The 25,253-nt window shown below is 48.7% G+C and overlaps 1 protein-coding gene across 3 annotated transcripts in view; it reads left to right on the plus strand.

Annotated features, from left to right (window-relative positions):
* Window positions 1-23,638, plus strand: part of CNGB1 (cyclic nucleotide gated channel subunit beta 1) — a 141,212-nt gene extending 117,574 nt beyond the window's left edge. For all 3 annotated transcript variants that reach the window (XM_083164819.1, XM_083164820.1, XM_083164818.1), the window contains exons 13-20: window positions 3,810-3,951; window positions 10,244-10,403; window positions 13,394-13,491; window positions 13,562-13,645; window positions 14,060-14,178; window positions 20,022-20,168; window positions 20,344-20,530; window positions 21,095-23,638. In XM_083164819.1, coding sequence (XP_083020945.1) covers window positions 3,810-3,951; window positions 10,244-10,403; window positions 13,394-13,491; window positions 13,562-13,645; window positions 14,060-14,178; window positions 20,022-20,168; window positions 20,344-20,530; window positions 21,095-21,301 — 1,144 coding nt within the window. In that variant the 3' untranslated portion in view covers window positions 21,302-23,638. The remainder of the gene's footprint in view (window positions 1-3,809; window positions 3,952-10,243; window positions 10,404-13,393; window positions 13,492-13,561; window positions 13,646-14,059; window positions 14,179-20,021; window positions 20,169-20,343; window positions 20,531-21,094) is intronic.
* The last annotated feature ends 1,615 nt before the right edge of the window (window positions 23,639-25,253 follow it).

The raw sequence follows: 25,253 nt of genomic DNA on the forward strand, positions 1-25,253 counted from the left end.
CCTAGCGGCCAATCAGGAGCCGCTAGGCCGCAAGACGGCCAATAGCGGCATTCGGGGGCGGAGCCGCACGATGTACACAAACACCGTGCGGCTCCTGCTGTCCGTCTGGTTTCGCGTGTCGGTTTGTTTTTTTGCCAAGACCCTTACCTGGACTACGTCGCCCTGGGACAGGTGAGTATGGTTTCCTTTCACAGCTTCCTCCATGGATTTCGTCAGATCCGGACGGGGACGCCATCGCCGACATGGACAGCGACGTCGACATGGACCAGAAGACGACACAGGACCAGAAGACGACACAGGACCAGGGCTACCTACGGAAAGAAGATAGGTTAGTATTAGTATGTGTGGGCTTTGTATGTATTAAAGTTTTATTTTAAGTATGTGTCAGTGTGTTTTATTGTACTATTTTAATACTGTGGCACTAAAAGACCCAGCGGGCCCTTTAATGCCCCGCAGGCTGGGACTTGTGGTTCTCCAAGTCCCAGCTTGTGGGTGAGGCTTGCTGGGACTCATAGTGCCCCAGTATTAGACAATAGTTTAATCTTTTTTTTACACCATTCATCAGCTCGATGCCCACCGCCCAGGGGCATCGAGGACAGCACCAGGCTTCAGCCTGGTCAGGTAAGTCCTGGAGGGGGGGGGACCCCTTTATTGGGGGGGTCCCCACTCCCCCAGGGCCCCTGGCCATGCTGACTGGTCGGTAGGGTTAATGCTTTGGCCGGGGTGACTTGTATAAAAAGTCTCCCCCCGGCTGTGGCATTACCCTGCTGGCTGGTTTGGCCTGGGGCTGGTTCTTGAAATACGGGGGACCCCTAGTCATTTTGTCCCCCGTATTTTGGGAAACAGCCCCGGACCTGGAGCCTGGGGCTGGTTGTTAAAAATCGGGGAACCCCTATTTGTCGGGTTCCCTGATTTTTAATTACCGGCCCCGGCTCTGTCAGCCTGGTGCTGGTTTCGGCTGTGGGGGGGACCCCACGCCGATTTTTTTTTAAATTTATTTATTTTTCTATTTTTTTTACACACTGCAGCCTACACGGATCTGACTGATCCATGCAGACTGCCTGTACGAATTCGTATTAGCGGCCGTATATATGGCCAGCTAATACGAATGGTTACACCATCGGAGGGTTACAAAGCAGTCGTATCTGACTGCTTTGTAATTTCCCCTCCGGAACACGACTTTGCATACGACTGAAACAGTCGTATGCAGCCGTAGGGGAAATACCAATACGAAAAACTAGGTTTTTCATATTGGTAAATTTCCCCCTTAGTGTCATATATGTATATACTTCTGTGCATTCCCGTTTCTTGGTTGTGTTATATGTATTAATTTTGTTATGTATGACCACTCCATTTAAGTTTTATATATATGCCCGTTTTGTTTTTGCATATAATAGAAATGATGTCTAGATGCCCGATTTCATAGATGCCCTTGTTAAATGCTAAATTGTATTTTACACACTATACTTACACATTTAAATCTGTGCATAGGACCTGTTGTGCGTTCCATATATCTATTACATCATGCCTCCCATTATGGTGGTGCGTTCCACATAGCACCAATCCCATATGCACAGAGACAGGCTGATAAAGATGGCCGTGCGTGTCACGTACACACCACGTGATACCATCTGTAAACACGCTGCGTTCCACCTGATAGGAAATCCATATATACAAGCACGCCGGCCAATAAAGATGGCCGTGCGTGTCATAGGCACATCACGTGACGCCATCCAAAATGACGTTGCGTTCCAATGACGCCGGATTAGACGGCGATACCGTCTAGATGCACACTACATGCTGCATCCCGCCAGGTGTGTCCTACACAGGGGGAACTCATATCAGAGGGTACCAGTATCTAGAGAAGATGCACAAACGGATCCACCTTAGATGTTATGCCCATATTAGGACTTCCGGTCCATTATGATTTTGTGATATAAACCATATTTTACAGCATCGTTTTTATATGTATTTAATCATGATATATTTGTATGTTTTGTAGATTGCACTCAGTCATGTATTATACTATTTTTTGCCACACGATAGATAATTAGAGAAAATTGAGGATACGCCCACATGGTATGCCCCTTTGAGGAGTGGGTATTTAAACCCCAGCAGGACTATCAATGACACCACCTTGATAAAGACCTTTTGAAGGTCGAAACGTGTTGGTGCGGTGTCCATTTTTTTTTTATCTATCCATTGGAGGTACTGGCAGCCTTAAACAACCACCTTCCAGAGGTAAAGTTCCCCGGGTATTCCATCTCATCCTTGGTGGGTTTGTTGTAGATACATCTGGCACCAGTTATCCCATGGTGTGTGTTTTTTCTTATTAAATGTCAATATATACATTTTTGGGATTTTAATTGAACGTGATTGAGAAGCCGTTCTTTTACAAAAGAAACCTTGATGTGAGTGGATCTACATCTTTACTAGTGAGCATCATTTACCCTTACCGGCTACTTCCTGACTATTATTTACCAGTATAAAGAAACCTTTATATGTGGGGGTAACAACTCCTTAATGTAAGCTTGATTGTAAGCACTATTTGAAGCCTACACACGTGGTGATCCCCATAAAGAAATCATCTGCACATGGGTCATAGGAAAGGACGTTAAAGAACCCCATCCCTTCTGATTCCAACTATCCAGACGTACTTCACTATATGTACTTTCCATTTTATGTTTTCATATCTTCGGGAAACATCTGGAAGGAAGAATACTGGAGATTGTGAACTTTTTTTTTTTAAACCAGAAGATCAGCTTATGTGAGATCCATCCATTATTAATTGAAAACCCTCAGTATAGCGCTGACCCACCATATTCTGTATTGTGTTTAGAAGATGGTAGTGTTGTTACACGGTGACCACCAGCTGGTAGCATTGTTACAAGGTGATCCCCAGGTGGTAGTGTAGCGTTGTTACACGGTGACCACCAGATGGGGTACATGCTGGCAATATACACATGTGCAGCAGTATACACTGCTGGAAATTCACTGGGTTTTGATAAGAGATGTGCAGGAAAGGTAGCCAGGTGAGGCAGTGCCATAGACTTTTTACTCCAGAGTATTGACTATAAAAATTATTAAAATAATAAAAATAAGAAATTTGTCATACTTTATCAATTAAAAATGCCAGCATATACACTAGTATGACACGAAAGGCTGTGCCTCACCCCACCACACACCACTGTGAGAGAGGGGATGTATGTGTGTGTCCATCTACAGTATAACCTGTCTTTGGTTAGTAACATTGATGACATTCACTTGGTTCATTGTCCATTTTTGGACCCTCTAGACGTAGGGTTCTGCTACAGCTGCACCATGTTTCAGTCACCTTATGACCTTTGACCTTATGGTTTGTGAGCACTGTCATGATTTCAGTGATATGGACGCTGTTAACCAACCAACTCCTCAGCTGGTGCCACTACCCTGGCTACACTCTGCTCCTAGTTGACTCAGTAGAAGACTGCATTCCTCACCACGGTTAGATCCTCCCATCTCTGCCGGTTCGGCCTCCCTTGTGGGACATGTAAGACATCACTCACTCCCCCTGTCCGACACTTCCTCTGTCTGTACCTACCTGTCTCTCCACCATTACAGCACTGGTAAGCAGGAAAAAGATTGGTAGAGGGTGATCGCTGCTCTTTATACCCTCTAGTGACACCTACATGTAAAGCACATTGACAGTGGTGAATTATGGCATTTGGAGAATGCTGCTTCTTATCATGTGTCCTAATTTCCTCTTACATCATTGGCCATTCCAAGTGTACAGGTAAATGGTTCCATTGCATTATTATCTGTTCCCGCAGTTACATCCGCTGTTATTACTGGGCCGTGAAGACCCTCATTACCATTGGAGGCCTCCCTGACCCACAGACACTCTTTGAACTTTGGTTCCAGCTGTTGAATTACTTCATGGGCGTGTTTGCCTTCTCTGTGATGATTGGTCAGGTACGTTGTGTGATGTCACATGTATGGAGTGCTGGTCATGCGCAGAACAGGTTCTAACACAGGGTGTGACACTTGCAAATATTGGGTGTTATTCTGGTTGATTGATCCACCAGACGCCACCCGCCGAATGCTGGAGAGCCCCCAATCGCAGGCTATGTGGACACACCCACATCATATCTAAAGTGACTCTCAGGTCACCTTAGATATGCGTGCACATTCAAGAGGGAGTGGGCGGGCTGCATTCCCATTAGCACAGCTACCCGCCGCCCGCAGTGTTGGGTGTATGCGCCCAGCGAACACCCTGCGTCTGCCAGTGGTGGCTCGTACAACAGGCCATAAAAGGGGAATCATGGTCCCAGCGCCTGTATAGTACAGATGACGGGCACCGGGACTGGCGCGTGCGCAGTACCAATGTAGGTGCTGCACATGCACGATCCCCAGGTTTTAGGGGCTTACGCTCAACAGCCCTTAGAGAGGCATCCTGGAGGGAGGGAACACCTGCCAATTGGACTGCCTTGGTGACTGGCAGGTCAGACTTCCGATAGGAAGTCACTGCGAAGCCAGAGCAGTATCATTGACTGCATCTGGCTTCACTACAGTGGCGGATTTTAACTGGGGAGGGGGGGGGGCTTCAAACCATAGCAGAGGCGTCACAAGGGTTGGTGTCTCTAGGTGTAGTAACTCATGGTGTAAAATCCCCCCCATGGCATGGACCTCATCCCGATAGGCACCAGAGGGCATTGCAGGGGGCAACTCCTACGGGAATAGCTGCACTTTGCATTACTAATCTCATATGCAATTTGTATCCATGCGATGGGTGTGTCGTGCTTGGTACATTCAGCATAATATCTAAATATAAATATATATATATATATATATATATATATATAATTTCGTCCAGCGGACCGGCACTCCGTTAACACATACGGTATGACCTGGTTGCCTTCCCCCAGCAATTTTTGGTGTAGCTGTAGAATATCGGATAATGGGGCGGCACTCCAAGGATTTAATAAGATAGAAGTCGGACACAGCCGTGTACTGCTACCAACGTTTCAAAGCTTTACTAGATTTTTCGTCAGGCAGTAATGCTAACCATTATACCATCCATGATGTTTAGGGTTGCCACCTCTCCAGGATTTCCTGGATTCTCCCTTAATTGGTGGCAATCCTCCAGGACATTTTTGCAGTCTCCCGGATTCATGGATTCTCCCGGAATCCGGGTGACTTTGAAAGCCTCCACAGCCTCCCAACTGTGCACACTGTCAGGGGCATAGGGAGGGTGGTTCCCGGTGGAGCGTGAGCTCCGGGGGCCAGAAAGGTCACAGGGCATGCACAGTGCGTCTCGGGCACTTGCAAGTTGCTGCCTGCCCCACAGCTCCCTCTACTTCCAGAAATATTTAAACTGGGCAGCAGGAGAGGATGGAGCACTATGCAACAAACAGCTGAGGATGCTGCAGCAGGGCTTCCTCCCAAACTGAGCTTCAGAGGAGAGATAAGCCGGCTACTGTGTATCAGTCCCAGGGCAGAGCCCTCTGTGCTGTCAGGCGAGGAAATGAGTGAGGCCAGTGTGGAGGGGGGGATTTGTGTGTGTGGACGGTCAGTGTTTGGGGCAGATATGCATGTTAGAGAAGTGAGGGGGTGGAGTTGTTGTCACTGGTGTCAGGGTGAGGGGAGGATGTATGAGGTATCTCTGTGTAGGAGTTGTCAGTAGGGGAAATGTGTTATTAAATGTAACAATAGGGACCTCAATACATGCCCACTTTTTTGGAAGTGCATGCGCACATGAAGGTGTGGGGGGGGGGGGATCTCCAGGAATCGAAGATGCCTGAGGTGGCAACCCTAGTGATGTGGGATGTGGCAAGTTGGCTGTTTGGGGAGGGTAGGGGCGCAAGATAGCAGGTTGATAGACACTGGCAGTGGCGTAGCTACGTTTTGGGCGCCCCCCCGCCGCTAGGGGGGTCGCCCTCCCCCCCGCCGCCGCCCCCCAAGCACCCCTACCCCCTGCCCCGCCGCCCATGCAACCCCCCCCCAAAGCCTTACCTATCGCGCTGGTCCCGGCGGCTCCGTTCTTCTGCTGAGGACCACCACAAAATGGCCGCCCCCATACAGCAGACAGTTTCAGAGAACTGTCTGCTATATGGGGGCGGCCATTTTGTGGTGGTCCTTAGCAGAGGAACGGAGCTGCCGGGACTAGCGAGATAGGTAAGTCTGCTTGGGATTGGGGGGGGGGTTGACTATAGCACCGCAGCCCCCGGCGCCCCCACATGCACAGCGCCCCCCCCCGTGGTGGCGGGGGCTGCGGTGCTATAGTTATGCCGCTGGACACTGGGGTAGTGGGGAACTACTGGGCTGGAGAAGTAGTGAATTAGTTAGATGTTGGGTAGTATTCTGGGGAAAGGGGATAGTTACACTGACCTGGAGATTGATTGCCTGGCTCTGCAGCACTGCATATACACTCAGCAGCACCTCAGTGCCAGATGCAGCTGCTGGGATCTGTGTGCTGTGTGATTCCGCAGTCATGCCTCTCCATTTAGTGTGAGGCCCATGACTATGCCAGCCCCAGTGTCAGCTCAAGGATCTCCGCAGGCTGGACTTCTCCCTTGCTCTCAGACACTTTTGCAGGGAGCCGATCAGTGTTGGGGAGAGAGACAATCATTGCCTGAGGAGTGAGATGATCACCTTTATGGAAGGGAGCCGATCGGCGGTGCTATGTGTAGCACAGGGGAGTACTGTAGTAGTTCTCCCCCTGCACCAAGTGACTGACTGGCTGCGGGGGGAGCTGTGGGTGCCGGGTACGCATGCTGAATGCCGTGGGACTGTAGATGCGGGTGTAGTGTGGCTCTGTTTGGTGTCACTTCACTGAAGGGTGACAGCCGGGTGTGGGCCGCACCCCCCTGGTGATGCCACCAGCCCATAGGTAAAAACCGCTAGTGTCTGCACATCCACAGGGGATGTGAATGAAGCAGGGATAACCCCCATTATGTATAGAGCACAGCAGCAGGTTACTTAATTGCCTCCAAGAGTTAAACCTCTGACTCTGTCTACCTGTGTGCCATACTGCAGGTGTAATGCGCCCTATGGCATGGCACATTACCTCACTGGCCACTAGTAATGTCTGTCTCCCCTGTTATGGTGCTACTAGAATGGTCTCTGTGACCTGTATATGTCACCCCCACTAGTGATGTCTGTCACCCCTGCTACAGTGCTACTGCCATTCTTTGTAAACCGGAAATGTGTCACAAGTGATGTCTGTCTCCCTTGCTACAGTGCTACTGCCATTTTCTGTGACCTGCGTATGTGCCACTAGTGATGTCTGTCTCCCTTGCTACAGTGGTACTGCCATTCTCTGTGTCCTGTATATGTGCAATTAGTGATACATCATATCTCCCCGCTATAGTGCTACTACCAATCAGTGCTACTGCCATTCTCTGTGACCTGTATATATGCCACTAGTGACGTCTGTCTCCCTGCTACAGTAATATTTCTATACTCTGTAACCTGTATATGTGCCACTAGTGATGTCTGTATCTGCGCTACTGTACTACTGCCATTCTCTGTCTCTGCGCAACAGTGCTACTGCCATTCTCTTTGACCTGTATATGTGCCAATAGTGATGTCTAAGAGAATGGCAGTAGCACTGTAGCAGGGGAGACCGACATCACTATTGGCACATACACATACCAACTTGTGTCTGTACGATAACGAAATAGGGACACTCGCGCGGCGAAGCCGCGCGAGCGCCCGAAAAGGGGGCGGGGCGTATGCAAATGAGGGCGCGGCTTATGCTAATTAGCCGCGACCTCATTTTCGTACGAGAATAGACGCTGTGCGCATGCGCACAGCGTCTATTCTACTAGATTGGGGGTCTCCCAACTGTCACCCCCCCGCAGCGGGACAATGCCTGCCGCGGGTGGGACAGCGGGACAGGACCCGAAAATCGGGACTGTCCCTCCAAAATCGTGACAGTTGGTAAGTATGCATACAGTATACTGGTCAGTCTCCCCTGCTACAGTGCTGCTGCCATTCTCTGTAATCAGTATATGTGCCACTATTGATGTATGTCTCCCCGTTACAGTGCTACTGCCATTCTCTGTCTCCCTGCCACAGTATGACTGCTATTCTCTGTGACCCGTATATCATAGTTGCCTACCCTCCTGCATTCTGCAGGAGACTCCCTGAAATAGTAGCAATCTCTCTCTCTCCCTCATTAGTCTAGCAATCTACCTCATGTCACCTAGCCCACATTACACTGTTACATTTTTTGGGGGGAAAAAGTTATGAGAGATAGATATACTGTATCTACAATGAATCATCAGCGCCATTTCCCAGCATTTTAGCAAGCATAGTATCTCTTACTAACTGCTCTGGGCCTCATCTACATTTGGATATACGACATTTTAAAAGATTCCTCTCAGATGTAGCAGTACACACCCACGCTTCTAGTTGCCACATTCACAATCTCTTTTCACAATCTCTCCATATATGGAACTAGACACGCCCTTTGGGTGGATCATGACACGCCCCCTCAACAGGGTGCTGTGCAAAATTATACTACCAACTATAATCACCCTGAAACTAGTTTTCCAAAGTAGGCAAGTATGCCGTATATATGTGCCACTAGTATTGTCTGTTTCCCCCTACAGTGCTACTGCCATTCTCTGTGACCTGTAAATGTACCACTAGTGATGTTTGTCTCCCCTGCTACAGTAGGACTGCCATTTTCTGTGACCCGTATATGTGCTAGTGATGTCTGTCTCCCCGCTACAGTAATACTGACATTTGCTGTGACCCGTATATGTAGGGTGACCAACTCATCCCTTTAATCCGGGACACACATTAATTACACAGGTTCTGTGGCAGTTTAAAGCCAGGTAAAATGGAGTCTTGAGGTGTGGCAGTTTAAAACCAGGTGAAAGCCAGCCACAGAACCTGTGTAATTAATAGGTGTCCCTGATTAAAGGGATGAGTTGGTCACCCTACGTATATGTGCCACTTGTGATATCTATTTCCCCGCTACAGTTCTACTGCCCTTCTCTGTGACCTGTATATGTGCCATTAGTGGTGTCTGTATTCCCACTACAGTGCTACTGCTATTTTCTGTGACGTGTACATGTGCCACTAGTGAGGTCGGTCTCCCCCGCTACATTGCTACTGCCATTCTCTGTGACCCATATATGTGCCACTAGCGATGTCTGTCCCCTGCTACAGTGCTACTGCCATTCTCTGTGACCTGTATATGTGCCATTAGTGATGTCTGTATTCCCGACCACTACAGTGCTACTGCGATTTTCTTTGACCTGTATATGTCCCACTAGTGATGTCTGTCCCCCTGCTACAGTGCTACTACTATTCTCTGTGACCTGTATATGAGCCACTAGGGATGTCTGTCTCCATCGTTACAGTACTAAAGCCATTCTCTGTGACCGGTATATGTGCCATTAGTGATGTCTGTATCCCTTCTACAGTGCTACTGCCATTCTCTGTGACGCGTATATGTATCTGTCCCCCTGCTACAGTGCTACTGCCATTCTCGGTGACCCGTATAAGAGCCATTAGTAATGTCTGTCTCCCTCGTTAGAGTACTAAAGCCATTCTCTGTGACCTGTATATGTGCCATTAGTTATGTCTGTATACCCACTACAGTGCCACTGCCATTCTCTATGACCTGTATATGTGCCACTAGTGATGTCTATCCCCCTGCTACAATTCTACTGCTATTCTCTGTGACCCGTATATATGCCACTAGTGATGTCTGTCCCCACACTAAAATGCTACTGCTATTCTCTTTAACCCATATATGTGCCACTAGTGATGTCTGTTTCCCACGCTACAGTGCTACTGCCAACCTCTCTGACCGGTTATATGTGTGATTAGTGATGTCTGTATCCCTACTACAGCACTACTGCCATACTCTGTGACCCATATATATGTGCCACTAGTGATGTTTGTCTCCCCGCTACAGTGCTACTGCCATTTTCTATTACCTGTATACTGTATGTGCCACTAGGGATGTCTGTTCCCCCCCCCCCCCCCCGCTACATTGCTACTGCCATTCTCTGGGACCCATATATGTGCCACTAGTGATGTATGTCTCCCAGCTACAGTGCTACTGCCATTTTCTGTAGCCTAAATATATGCCACTAGTGATATCTGTCCCCCCGCTACAGTACTACTGTCATTCTCTGTGACCTGTATATGTGCCACTAGTGATGTCTGTTTCCCCACTACCATTCTACTGCCATTCTCTCCAAGCCACCTATACTATGTTTGGCTTCTGTCTTCCATGCTACAGATGAGGGACGTGGTGGGTGCAGCCACTGCCGGACAGACATATTACCGCAGCTGTATGGACAGCACCATAAAATACATGAACTGCTACAAAATTCCACGCCCCGTGCAAAGCCGTGTAAAAATGTGGTATGAATATACGTGGCAGTCCCAAGGCATGCTGGGTAAGACCTTTTTATAGACCATAATGTCACCTAAATAATGCCAGTGCGCCATGCTGCTGTGTAGCCTGGCACCAGGGGTTTATTGTTATTGTACATGTGATGGCATTTCCTGGACTGCTGGCATGGGGGTGGGGCCTGGCTGTTAACTGATGGCTGCACCGGGGGGTGGGGCTGGGCTGCTGACTGAGCTGAGCCTTGGAGTGGGGCTGGGCTGCTGACTGATGGCTAAGCTGATCCTGAGGGTCGGGCCGAGCTAATGGCTAGCTGAGGCTGGTGGTGGGGCCGGCTGCTGACTGATGGCTGGGCTGAGCCTGGGGGTGGGGCCAAGCTGTTAACTGATGGCTGAGCTGAGTCTGGGTGTGGACCTGGCTGACTGAGCTGAATCTGGGGTTGGAGCTTGGCTGCTGACTGATCTGAGCCAATGGGTGGGGTGGGCTGATGGCTGAGCCTGGGATAGGAACTGGCTGCTGACTGATGGCTGAACTGAGTCTAGGGGTGGTGCCTGGCTACTGACTGAGCTGAGCATGGGATGAGGCCTAGCTGCTGACTGAGCTGAGCCAAGAGGTGGAGCTGGACTCATGGCTGAGCCTGAGGTGGGGCCTTGCAGCTGACTGATGGCTGAACTGAGCCTGGGGTGGACCTGGCTGCTGAATGAGTTGAGTTCTGGATGGAATGTTTGTTTATTCTGCACATAGGGCCTTATTCAGATCTGAGCTCAGTACAAATTTGTTTGGAAAATGGGCAAAACCATGTGCACTGCAGTAGGAGCAGATGTAACCTGTGCAAAGAGAGTTAGATTTGTGTGAGTTATTTTGTTTCTGTGCAGGGTAAATACTAGCTGCATTATTTTTACACTGCACTTGAGATTTCAGTTGCAGCACACCCTACCCAAATGTAAATCTCTCTGCACAGGTAACATCTGCTCCTCCTGCAGTGCACATGGTTTTGCCCATTTTCCACACAAATTTGTACTGAGCTCAGATCTGAATGAGGCCCATAGTGCTCCTTTTGTACAGATCACATACAGTTTTCTTTTTTATTATTATTTTATTTATTCACACTATTCTTTGTGTATTAGTAGTTTATTGTGTTACTCTTGGCTCTTCAGCAAAGGTGGTGCTACCCTTCTCTAAATATGTCAATGTTAGGAAAGAAAAATGAAAAAGGAATCACAGAATAATTAAGAATAAATATTGAAGGAACCAATAGGATCCTGATCGAATAAATCCATATCAAGAACAAGTACATATATGGAACGAACGTTAAAATAATCACAAGAGGTACAGATTCAGAAAGCAAAGATACATCAAGATAGCATATAGATATCAGAACATCCAAATCACGATTTTAAATCACTATTTCTTAACTTTATTGCACATCTTTATTATATATAGTCCTTAAGAGAAGATGCAACACACATCTCTTTTTTAACAAATATATGAATAAACGTTACATTTTAAGGTAAAGGAAAACTACAATCAGTTGAACAGATCACAGAAAAATTCCTGGTGTGCACCCAGAATTTCTCTCATTTTTCTTTCCTAATGCTGACTGAGCTGAGCTGGTGAGGCCTGGCTGCTGACTGAACTGAGGGTGGGGGTGGACCTGGCTGCTGACTGAGCTGATCTTGGGGGAGGAGCCTGGCTGCTGACTGATGGCTTTGCTGATCCAAGGGTTGGGCTGGGCTGATGACTGACCCTGGGGCGTGGCCGGGTTGCTGACTGATACCTGAGCTGAGCCTGGGGGTGGGGTCTAGAAGCCTGGGGGTTAGACCTGGCTGCTGACTGAGCTGAGTCTGGGGGAGGAGCATGGTTGCTGACTTAGCTGAGCTAAGTGGAAGGCTAGGCTGTTGACTGAGCTGAGCCAAGGGGTGGGGCTGGCCTGGTGACTGAGCTGAGTCTGGGGGTGGACCTGGCTGTTGACTGAGCTGGGCCTGGGGGTGGGGACTGGCTGCTGACTGAGCTGAGCCTGGGGGTGGGGACTGGCTGCTGACTGATGGCTGACCTAGGGGGTGGGGCTGGGTTGCTGACTGATTGCTGAGTCTGGAGGTGGGGCTGGGCTGCTGACTGATGGCTGAGTCTGGGGGTGGGGCTGGTCTGCTGACTGATGTCTGAGCCTGGGGATGGGCTAGGGCCTGGCTGCTGACTGACAGTTGAGTCTGGGGGCATGGAAAGGGAGAGGCTGTGTTGATGACTGAGAGGTGTGTTTGGGGGCAAGGCAGGGGGTGGAGCTGGGCTGATGACTGACAGCTGAGTTTGGGGGCATGGAAAGGGGTGGAGCTGTTGACAGTCTAGTAGCTCTACACTTCACCTGCAGCACTCTTTGCCTAATGCAGATGGCAACTGTTAGATAGAGGCCTCCTGTGTGCAGCTGGGAGATGTGCTCCTGATCATGACTGCTGCCAGGCTGGCCATATTAAGTGTGTCATATCAATCACGCTGCTAGCGATAGCGCAGGATCCTTTCTGTAAGAACAGGAAACCATCTGATTCTCATCATTGATGTTAAACCATCGACCATTGTTCGATGGCCATCCCTACTGGTGTTTCTCTGGGTGTATCACTACAGGGTAACTGCTAGGCTGTAAGTAACATGGGTGGAATATTACGCAATAGAAGGGTTGTTATAATTTTGCCCATACTGCGAGCTCGCTTGCGGTGCAGGACAGTACACTGCTTCCAGTGTGTGCACCCCCTCCCCATTTGTGCACCGCCCCGCGTGTACACCGCCTGCCCCTTTGTGTGTGTGCACCCCCCATTGTGTGTGTGAACCGCCTTCCCCATGTGTGTACCCCCGCTGTGTGTGCACTCCGCCACCTGTGTGTGCACTTCCCCCCACTATGAGTGTACCGCCCCCACGTGTAAGGGCACTGCCTGCCCCATTGTGTGTGCACTGCTCCCCAATGTGTGTGTGCGCACCCCCGCCCCATTGTGTATGTGCACCGCCCCCATCTGACCAGCTGACATTACGCGCTGCATTGTTGTATTGCAGATGAGTCGGAGCTGATGGTGCAGCTTCCTGACAAGATGAGGTTGGACCTCGCCATCGATGTGAACTACAACATTGTGAGCAGGGTTGTTCTGTTCCAGGTGAGTGCGGTGCCATTCTTCACATGTGAGGTTTTGCGCTGAAAGTAATAACTGTGTCTGTCCCGATCAGGGCTGTGACCGCCAGATGATATACGACATGCTGAAGAGGCTTCGCTCTGTCGTCTACCTCCCAGGGGATTATGTGTGTAAGAAGGTAGGTTGTGCATGGCACTGTGTTATACCGTCACCTGGTGCTGCGTAATGCTGTACCCTGGTACTGCGTTATATCTGAAACCTGCTGCTAAGTAATGCTGTAGCCTGGCGCTATGTAATATAATCACCTGCTGCTATGTATTACCAGTACCTGGCGCTAGGTAATCCTGTACCCTGGTGCTACGTAATGTTGTAACCTGTAATACCTGGAATCTGCCACTAAGTAATGCTGTAGCCTGGCGACTGTAGTCACCTGCTGCTATGTATAACCTGGTACCTGCCGCAACATGATGCTGTACCTGGCGCGACATAGTAACAGCAGGCAGGAAACTGCCATACAGTATATTGAACTGCCATACACACCCCAGGCACCGACCATTGGGGTCTTATACTGAATACATGACGTCTCTTGCAGGGGGAGATCGGACGGGAAATGTATATCATTAAAGCCGGGGAGGTGCAGGTTCTCGGAGGACCAGATGGGCAGACAGTGCTGGTCGGTCTGAAGGCCGGTTCTGTGTTTGGGGAAATCAGGTGAGCAGAAACATTATCACATAACCCCCCCCCCCCCCTCCAGTATTGTGTCATTCCCCCCCCCCCCCCCCCCAGTATTGTGACATCACCCCCCCCCCCCAATATTGTGACATTACACCCACCCCACGCACACACACAGTTTTTTTGAGGGAGTATCATCACCTCAGTCTGGGAAAGGCTTGGGGTAACATCACATGCTGGGGAGTGAGGGTAGGGAGCGCTATCACCTCGGTCAGAGAAATTCTCTGGGTAATCTCACGTGCTGGGAAGTGAGGGTAGGGAGCACTGTCACCTCTGTCAAAGAAAGGCTCGGGTAACATCACATGCTGGTGAGTGAGAGTAGGGAGTACTGTCACCTTGGTCTAAGAAAGGCTCAGGGTAACGTCACATTTTGAGGAGTGAGGGTAGGGAGTGCTGTCTCCTAGATCAGGGAAAGGCTCTGGGTAATGTCACGTGCTGGGGAGTGAGGGTAGGGAGCGCTATCACCTCTGTCAGGGAAAGGCTTGGAGTAACTGTAAGTATACCTGGTACTGGAACTGTGGTCCTCTATAGTGATTAGGTTCAGCAATTACACAAATAAGAAGGAGAGAAATATATAACAAATGAAACACTTTATTGCATAAAAGGGCAAAAATAACAGCACAAAGTGTAACTGAATAAATAACACACCAGATAACTACCAGTCCCCATAGCTGCCCCTGCAGAGTCTCACAACATCAGTGGCTATGACTGCAATGTGTTCCGTCTCACCCAGGTGATTCTCCTGATGGCACTGTTTACAGCTGCTTATGGTTCTCTGACTGATATGTGAGAGGGGTGTAGGGGTGGTGTGTTGTGCTGCCTGCTGCAGTGCAGGTGTAATCGGACCACTTACCTGGTGCCGCACCCTCTCACCTTCAGGCCATGATGAACCATGGTCCTGGAAAACTCCGGCACCTGAACACGAATACCTAGGAGGAAGGAGAGGTGATGAGCACGGTCCCTCCGTCCCGCGACGTCTCTACAGAGGCACTCTTTGGGCTCCGGGAAACGTCATCACCTATTGACACTCGCGCACCTAGGTGAGGCCTTGTCCTTGCATGGGGGTGCAAGGTCCACATACACCCTTACATACCTCCCAACTTTTCATGTGAAGAAGTAGGGACACTCGCGCGGCGAAGCCGCGCGAGCGCCCGAAAAGGGGGCGTGGCGTATGCAAATGAGGGCGCGGCTTATGCTAATTAGCCGCGACCTCATTTTCATACGAGAATAGACGCTGTGCGCATGCGCACAGCGTCTATTCTACTACATTGGGGGGTCTCCCAACTGCCACCCCCCCGCAGCGGGACAATGCCTGCCGCGGGTGGGACGTCGGGACAGGACCCGAAAATCGGGACTGTCCCGACGGAATCGTGACAGTTGGGAGGTATGCCCTTATGAAAAAAAGAAGGGAGATAGGCAGAGATGGATACACAGAGGGACAAGATGACACTCACCATCCTAAATCTTGTACTGCACCCCTCGGTTCTCCTCACAGGTCCCTGTAAGGAGACAAAAACACCAGACACGTTCAGAGCCTAACACAACCTAAACGTGACACTACTACTTTAACTACAACACAAAGCCCTTGAACTGACTAAGTGTGTGTGGTGCGACGCAACTATTACTTTACAACCTAAACAACTTTGCTCTGCAGAACCACAATATACAAATACTACAATACAAAAACTACAACCAACTCTCTCTTTAAATCTCTGCCAATTATTGATATTACTGCTCCTTCCCTAGAGCTGGCCAGAGCGTATACACCCTCAATGTTCCCGTTACCTACTAGGGGCCTAGCGAGGGGACTGCCGCACAAACCGTCCACCTCTTAACCCCAACCACCCGCGGGAAACTACACACACTCTCCTGGATTCCTGACAGCCAGACAGCCTGTTAACCTTCCAGTAAATACAGTAACTCAAGGGAAGACTCTTCCTATTGGCCTGGTGCCCCTCTAACCACATACAGGCCTAATGCCTGGTGTACAACCTCAGGCATAGTGCCTGCCTATCAATTACACAAGTTACCTTGGACTAGTTCCAGGGTCACTTACAGTCCTGCAACCCTAACTGCAGCTCAAGCATAGTGCCTTTCAGTGGCCACAGACCTAGTGCCTGGCTGGGCCTAGAGGCGTGAATGGGGGCACAGGCCCGGTGGCCTGGTATGGGCATAGGCCTGAGGGGGCCTGACTGGAGGAGCCCAGAGACCTAGATCCCAGCTATATGGGCCTCGGGCCTTGCTATAGGAGCCACGGGCCTAATGCCAGATACTGGACCTCGGGGGAAGGGGCCACAGACCAATTTAATGCACCTGGCCCAGGGGCCGATAATTATGTGGCCCCAGGCCAAGAGGGTCCGACTGCAGTGCCCACAGGCCGGTAGGGCCTTACTAAGCCCACGGGCCTACTGCTCGATCACCTGGTGGTCTAGGAAGGTGTGAGGTAGGCGGCTCCATCTTCTTTCTTCTGCCGCTGGCCCATCCCGGCAAGGGCGGTGCCACTTCTTTTCCTCAGCCATTTTCTGACCTCTTCTGCGGCCAGCGAAGCAATTCTCCTCGCCGCCGCCTTCTTCCTCCAGCAGCATTCTCTTCTCTCTTCTGGAGCACTCCTGCGGTCTGCCTCTGCCGACGAACTCTCTTCTTCTACCTTCCAGCAGCGTCTGACGTCAGATGCCGACGTCGAGTATGGCCTGGCGAGCACTGATTGGCTTGCCGTGGCCGTCTCCTATTGGCTGCCAATTCAGGAGCCATGATTGGCTCCCGAAGGGCGCCATTGTTCAGACGCCAGGGGCGGTGTTTTCTATTGGCGGCCACAATGGCACCAAGTTTAAACAGACGCCGCTCCCTCTACTGTAGCCGCGCTGATCCCCACTGCACTGGCAGCGCTGGGATCGGTTTCTTGATCACAAGTGTTTCGCAGCACTGTACAAAGGAACAGTACAGGGAGACAAAACTTGGCATTACATTGAATAAATAACAAAAATAGAGGTAAAGAGAGCCACAGTTCAATACACATTACAGCTTAAATATAAGTAGTAAGGACTCGATCAATGTACTACTAGAGGCTTGTGGCCAATGATGGAGATGAGTATGTGGACAAAGATGATCTCTGAGTGTTTGAGTATGGGAGAGCTGTGAGTGAAATGTGAAGAGAAGAGGGCTTTGACAACAGGAGGGAAGAGGGCCCTTCTCTGAGGAGCTTACACTTATAGCTATGGATGGCCATTGGTGCAGTTGTCATCGATGGTTGCCATTGATGGCTATTCTGCATCCAGGCATTGATAGTTAAAAACTATGTGATGGGCAACCATCGATAGTTTTAACTATCTATGGTTAGCCATTCTCTTTGACTGACTGGCACAAAGGCCAATCAGAACATGGGGGGCGTGGCTTCCGGGTTGTCGGGGGGACCGGAGCTATGCTCCCTGTCCTGGCACCTTGAAGCAAGTAAAAAAAAGAAACATCGTTTCTACTATACCATCGATGTAGGGAAACTATCTGGATCTACCACATTGATGGCAAAAGTATTCAACATCAGCCATAAACTATCGATGATTTCAAATAATCGATGGTCGATGGCCATCCCTAATTATTTGTCCCATTCTAGTGTCTTTGGGGAACATGTCTGACCACTGGGCAGAATTTAAGAATCTGCAGTGTCTCACTTAAGGGCCCCATACACTACGATTTGGCCCGATTTCACCTGATCCTATCAATATCCTATTCAAAAGACCGGGCGGCTGCTGATTGGCTGAGAGCTCAGCCAATCAGCGGCCACCCAGTCTTCTAAATAGGATTTTTTCTATTTTCCCGCCGCGCGCCGCAGGGACCAAACTCTGCTCTGCGGTCCCCGCTCCCTGCCGCTACCTCTACCTCACAAAATAATCACTATAGATAAACATAACAACTATATGAAATAAGGGTACTTGTGACTTATCTGGGCGCCCGATTTTCTTCATCGCACCTAAAGATCGCGTCAAATCGCATCGCATACAATCAGATTGCATGTGATGCGATTTTACGTGATTTGACGCGATTTGACGCAATTTTATTATGTGAAGGCACCCAGATGCCTGTTTCATATGTGAAATGGCCCCCCAGACCCCATTTTTAATTGTATTCCCACCCTGATGGCTAAATGCCCCCCATTGTTAACGCCACCCCACTATCAATGCCAACCCGAAGCGTGGCGAGCGCAGCGAGCCCGCGAGGGGCGGCGGTACGCGTCCTCCGACCTTTTCATACCCCCACTATCCACGTCGGCGTGGAGTTGATTTTATATTGTGTGGCGAGCGCAGCGAGCCACCGAGCCCGAAGCGTGGCGAGCGCAGCGTGCCCCGCGAGGGGACGCGGATATCTGTGAAGCCCGCGAGGGGACGCGTATAGCTATGAAGGTATCCACGTCCCCTCGCTGCGCTCGCCGCACTATATAAAATCAACTCCACACCGACGTGGATTGTGGGGGTATGAAAAGGTCGGAGGACGCGTACCGCCGCCCCTCGCGGGCTCGCTGCGCTCGCCACGCTTCGGGTTGGCGTTGATAGTGGGGTGGCTTTAACAATGGGGGTCATTTAGCCATCAGGGTGGGTATACAATTAAAAATGGGGTCTGGGGGGCCATTTCACATATGAAACAGGCATCTGGGTGCCTGTACATATTAAAATCGCATCAAATCGCATAAAATCGCATCGCATGCAATACAATAGCATACAATGCAACAGCGATTTTCTCTTCAAGGGAATTTCAAGGGAAATCGCGTAAAATCTCATCAAATCGCATGCTTAGGGTACTGGCATACAATTTCAACATCGGGCGCCCAGATAAGTCACAAGTACCGAAATAAGAAACAGAATTTGGTGTGTCTGGTCAGTTGCAGTACACATCGATTTGCTATGTTGTCACAGTAATGTCACATGCTGGGGAGTGAGGGTAGGGAGCACTCTCACCTCGGTCTAGGAAAGGCTCGGGGTAACATCACATGCTGGGGAGTGAGGGCAGGGAGCATTGTCACCTTGGTCTAGAAAGGCTAGGGGTAACATAACGTGCTCGGGAGTGAGGGTAGGGAGCACTCTCACGTCGGTCTAGGGAAGGCTAGGGGTAACGTCACGTGCTGGGGAGTGAGGGTAGGGAGTGCTGTCACCTCGGTCTTGGAAAGGCTCAGGGTAACATCACGTGCTGTGGAGTGAGGGTAGGTAGTGCTGTCACCTTGGTCTCGGAAAGGCTAGGGGTAACATCACGTGCTGGGGAGTGAGGGTAGGGAGCACTGTCACCTTGGTGTAAAAAAGGCTCAGCGTAACATCACGTGCTGGGGAGTGAGGGTAGTGAGTGATGTCACCTTGGTCTTGGAAAGGCTAGGAGTAACGTCACGTGTAGGGGAGTGAGGATAAGAAGCGCTGTCACCTAAGTCAGAAAGGTTCGGGGTAACGTCGCATTCTGAGGAGGGAGGGTAGGGAGTGCTGTCACCTAGATCAGGGAAGACTTGAGGTAATGTCATGTTCTGGGTATTGAGGGTAGGGAGCACTGTCATCGATGTCAGGAAAAGGTTTGGGGTAACATCATGTGCTGTGGAGTGAGAGTAGGGAGTGCCATCACTTTGGTCAGGAAAAGGCTCGGGGTAACGTCATGTGCTGGGAAGTGAGGTAGGGAATGCTGTCACCTCGGTCAGGAACAGGCTCTGGGTAGTTACATGCTGGGGAGTGAGGGTAGGGAGCATTGTCACTTCAATCAGGGAAAGGCTCGGGGTAATGTCACGTGCTGGAGAGTGAGGGTAGGGAGTGACGTCACCTGCTGGTTATCTTCATCCATGTTTTTGCCTCCGTCAGTCTCCTGGCAATCGGTGGGGGTAACAGACGCACAGCCAACGTGGTCGCCCATGGATTCACCAACCTTTTCATCCTGGATAAGAAAGATCTGAGTGACATCCTGACCCATTACCCCGAGTCCCAAAAGCTTCTTCGCAGGAAAGCAAAGTGAGTGTCAGTGTGTATTCCTATCACATCAGACATGAACTCCCGGCAGATAAGAGACGCTGATCCCGGAAGGGAAGCTCCAGCCCATCAGTGATGGTGGTGACTGGATACCCCATGTGTACTATGTATAATCCAGGCCTCTCTATTATACCGTGCCTGTGTTTCCTCACCCCAGGAAAATGCTTAAGAACAGCAGCAAGCCCAAAGACGAGGGTCCAGCGCAGAAGGGCTTCCAGCACATTATCCCTCCCAAGCCTGAGACCCCCAAACTGCTGAAGGCAGCCATTGCAGCCACAGAGAAAATGGGCTTCAAGGGATTCTCGAAGCTGAGGCGTCGCCTGAAAGTAAAACAGAGCATTGAGGTGAGAGGGGAGATGACAGAGGGCGGGGGAGGCACTTATCGGGCAGCGTGGTATAACATGTAGTTCTGGGGAGGTGAGAGGGAAGGCAGGGGGAGGCATTTATCTGGGCAGCGTGGTATAACATGTGATTTTGAGGTGGTGAGAGGGGAGATGACAAAGGGCGGGGGAGGCACTTATCGGGCAGCGTGGTATAACATGTAGTTCTGGGGTGGTGAAAAGGGGAGGCATTTATCTGGGCAGCGTGGTATAACATGTAATTCTGAGGTGGTGAAAGGAGACGGGGGAGGCATTTATCTGGGCAGCATGGTATTACATGTAGTTCTGGGGTGGTGAGAGGGGAGATGGCAGAGGATGGGGGAGGCACTAATCTGGGTAGCATGGTATAACATGTAGTTCTGGGGTGGTGAGAGGGTAGTTGGCAGGAGGCTGGGCATTTATTTGAGCAGTTTGTAGTTCTGGGGTTCCGCTTGTTACAGACCACATCCTCAGTAAACAACATGGAGGCCATAAGGTTATTGGTGGTGAATCGGTACAAAGTGTTTATTCCTGTCATTGTCTCCGTAGCCCACGCCAACCAGTCCGGTTCCTCCCGGATCTCCGGTACACCGCCGTTCTCCGGTTCCGCCCCACAAACCAGAAGATGATGACCCTTCAGACATCATCTCAGAATCTGCAGATAACACAGTGTTTATAAGGGTCAGCCCCTCACCCGGGGGCGAGGAGCAGATCCTGTCTGTGGAGGTGACCGCCCCAGAGGAGGAGAAGAAATAGAGGTGCAAGGCACTTCCCAGCTTTATACCTCACCAATATCACCGCCATGGGGCAGCCACGAGGATCAATTCCTCTGCTAGCTCTATAATGATGCAGAAGTCACATAGGTGGTAATGTGACATTTACATGTCATACCCATGCGTCAGAACGGGAGTGGCTGTAGGAGTATACATATACAGTATACATTATAATATACATAGACTGCCCAGCACACTCCCCAGTCAAATGTTAATCCATTGAAGTATATGCCCCCCAGCCAGTACATATTGGAGAAAGAAAGAAAAGATTCCCAATTCGGGGCACTCATTCAACTGGTTTTAATTTAGTAATCCTGTTGAGAGTTTCCACCGACAAAAAGATTTCTAAAATGTAACTTATTTCTTATTATCTAAAATTGCTGAAAGCCAGCGAAGTATAAACAAACAAACATGCCTACCCTAAGGTGCAATTTATTGGATATCGGATAGATTGAACACAAAAGTGACAGGTGTTCAATCAAGTGAACACAGTGCGGTACACTCTGTCAAATAGCGCATTATATAATTCTGTGATTGCAAGGTTGCCCAACCAATATAACTGACAATAATTAATTAAAGCACAAGTGCGAGGTGGAATTCTCACTACTAGCGCTTCATATAGCGCTTGAGAGCACGCATTACCCACTGGCCGTAGAAGCCATTCATGCTCTCTGCTGTCCCAATAGAAACATACAGACATTAGTCTTACAGCATGGCAGTATGATATAGCGTGCACTAGAACATTTATGTTTCAAACTGGGCGTATAATATCTCCTATTTATAAAGGAGAACTAACCTTGACACTTAGGGGGTTATTTTGGTTCACTCTTTCTGACAAATTCCTTCTTAGATGGACAAAACCATGTTCACTTCAGGTGGGGCAGATGCTACTTGTGCAGAGAGAATTAGATTTGGGTGGGGTTTTACTTCAAAGTGAGATCTATATTGCAGTGTAAAAATAAAGCAGCCAGTATTTACCCTGCACAGAAACAAAATAACTCACCCAAATCTAATTCTTTCTGCACATTTTACATCTGCCCCCCTGCAGTGCACATGGTTTTGTCCACCTAAGAAGGATTTTGTCAGAAAGAGTGAACTAGAATAAGGCCATTAGTGAGTAAAGAGAGCTCGGCAGCGCATTGCAGTTTAAAACAATTGCATAAAACCGGAGCAGGCAACCTATGCCTATTGGTGCCCTGATTTATAGAACAACAGTGGCACACTATACACATACTTAGCCAAAGCATTGGTAAAAATATATGATACTTATGCTACTTAAGAGGGAAACTATGTGTAATTTATTACAGTAATAGGTATTTACCTCATAGTGCGGCAGCGTGATATAGCGCGCACCAAGACACTAAAGCTGTAGCAAAAAATTGGTGCTATAAAAATCAAACTGATCTGCACATATCTATTGATGGGTGATGACCAGCAAATATTTATACACAAACTGTATCTGTGTCAAACCCATTTTGAATAGCAAAAGCGCTTCAGAGCACCTACTAATACTGGCACAAAACGTATGAGTACACAATAAATGTAGCTGTATTACACAGCTCAATCTCTGAAGACATTTATTAACTTACTAGTCGCACACACCATATCTGGCTAACATATAGCCGATAATATAAAATACCACACACGCAGCAGTGGACAGGCAAATAAATATATCCAGCTATTCAACTGCGGCTACATTGTATTGTAGTGTTCCCATAATAGAGCACATAGCAACACTGTTTCAAACAATTAATACATCAAACTGTATTAACAGGATTAATGTTATCTAAACAGAGATAAATCAAATAACAGTGGTGAAAAGAATAATATCCAAAGCGTGTGGAAAAGCAAGTCATTTTTTAAATCACTTTATTCTTATTAAAGTTCACTTATGCACGTTTGTTTGTTTATACTTCGCTGGCTTTCAGCAATTTTAGATAATAAGAAATAAAAGTTACATTTAAAACCAGTCGAATGAGTGCCCCGAATTGGGAATCTTTTCTTTCTTTCTCCAATTTGTACTAGCAACATTCCCAGGGAGCACCTCCAGAACTCGATAACTGACCGAGAGCACACAAATAAAATCTGGAAACAACTGATTACAAAAATAATAGAATCAGTCTGTGTGGACAACCCCAACTTTCTCAGAAAGACCCCAGTACATGTCATCCCCTGTGCCCCCCATGCAGTTATGCGGTGGCCATATGAGGGGGGGGGGGGGAGTTGTAGAGTCCCTGTAGTCGGGATACCTGTCCTCCATAGACCTCTGTACACCCGCTTCTTAGAATTTATATTTTTGAAATAAAAGTAATGAGCAGAACTGTTATTGTCATAACTAATCCGTGGTGTCTATGTATCAGCGGTACTCTAGCCAATGGGATCCTGTCTGTGGTGACTGTACAGTAACATATCTGTGTATCCATGGTACTCCAGCCAATGGGATCCTGTCTGCATGTGGTTGACTGTACAGTAACATATCTGTGTATCCATGGTACTCCAGCCAAAGGGATCCTGTCTGTGTGCGGTGACTGTACAGGAACATACTTGTGTGTCGGTGGTACTCCAGCTAATGGGATCCTGTCTGTGTGTGGTGACTGTACATGAACATATCTGTTTATTGGTCGTACTCCAGCCAATGGGATCCTGTCTGTGTGTGGTGACTGTAAAGGAACATATATGTTTATCGGCAGTAGGGATACTGCCTGTGAGGTGACTGTACAGTAACGTATCTGTGTATCGGCGGTACTCCAGCCAATGGGATCCTGTCTGTGTGTGGTGACTGTACAGGAAAATATCTGTGTATCAGCGGTACTCCAGCCAATGGGATCCTGTCACGTCTGGAGTAGCACCAGCTGGAGAATATCATAAGCTGGGTGCCTTGACGTATGGAGGTTGCATCCATGACAGAATAGAGTAAACAATAAGAGTAAAATATAATGGGTTTAATGAAGATATTGCAAACAGTGATAATGATGATATAAACGGTATATGGCAGATATGCAAATATAAAGTCAATTGTCCAGTAAGTTATTGCAATAGATGATGAAGCTTGGTACTTGGTACTTGGTACAATTATATTACTTGGTACTTGTAATATAATTGAAGAGTGGAATTTGAATATAAGCTGAAGTTAGATACTTGAGGGTTGTAAAAGGAATTGAAGATTGGATGGATTGAAGAACAAACAAAGATAGTATTGCAGATTGGAAGAATGGTTGAAGATTGGATGACTGATTGAAGTTTGAAGATTGGATGACTGGTTGAAGATTGGGAGGTTGGACGATAGGAAGATTGGGTGCTTGGTTTGAAGATTGGAGGATTGGATGGTTACTTGAAGATTGAAGAATTGGATGATTGGAGAATTGGATGATTGCTTGAAGAATGAAGGATTGGAGGATTGGATGATTGGTTAAAGATTGGAGGGTTGGATGGTTGGTTGAAGATTGAAGAATTAAATGATTGAGGATTGGATGGTTGCTTGAAGAAGGGAGGATTAGATGATTGGAGGATTGGATGGTTGCTTGAAGATTGGAAGATTGAATGGTTAGTTGAAGATTGGAGAATTGGCTGATGGGAGGATTGGATGGTTGTTTGAAGAATAGAGGATTGGAGGATTGAATGATTGGAGGATTGAATGGTTGTTTGAAGAATGATAATAAATGAAGAATGATGAGTGAAGAAGAGTTGTCCTTTGCTGTATGAGACCGTGGCTCCTGCCAGAGGTAACCGTGGAAGTAACCATCGGGAATGTAGCAAGATGAGACCCCTTAGAGAGTCTGACCTTGCATGGTCCACATTGGTGGTAAGCAGAGTCCGATGGTATGTGAAGCAGTGAGCGGCCAGCAGGATCTCTTCAGGGAGAGGCTAGAATCGTAGTGAGGACTACAGAGCCAGGTAGGAGTGAGTAAGCTCAGGAGCGTAGGGAGTACTACAGA

The sequence above is a fragment of the Crinia signifera genome, chromosome 11, assembly GCF_055691185.1.
Source record: "Crinia signifera chromosome 11, ASM5569118v1, whole genome shotgun sequence".
NCBI lineage: Eukaryota > Metazoa > Chordata > Amphibia > Anura > Myobatrachidae > Crinia > Crinia signifera.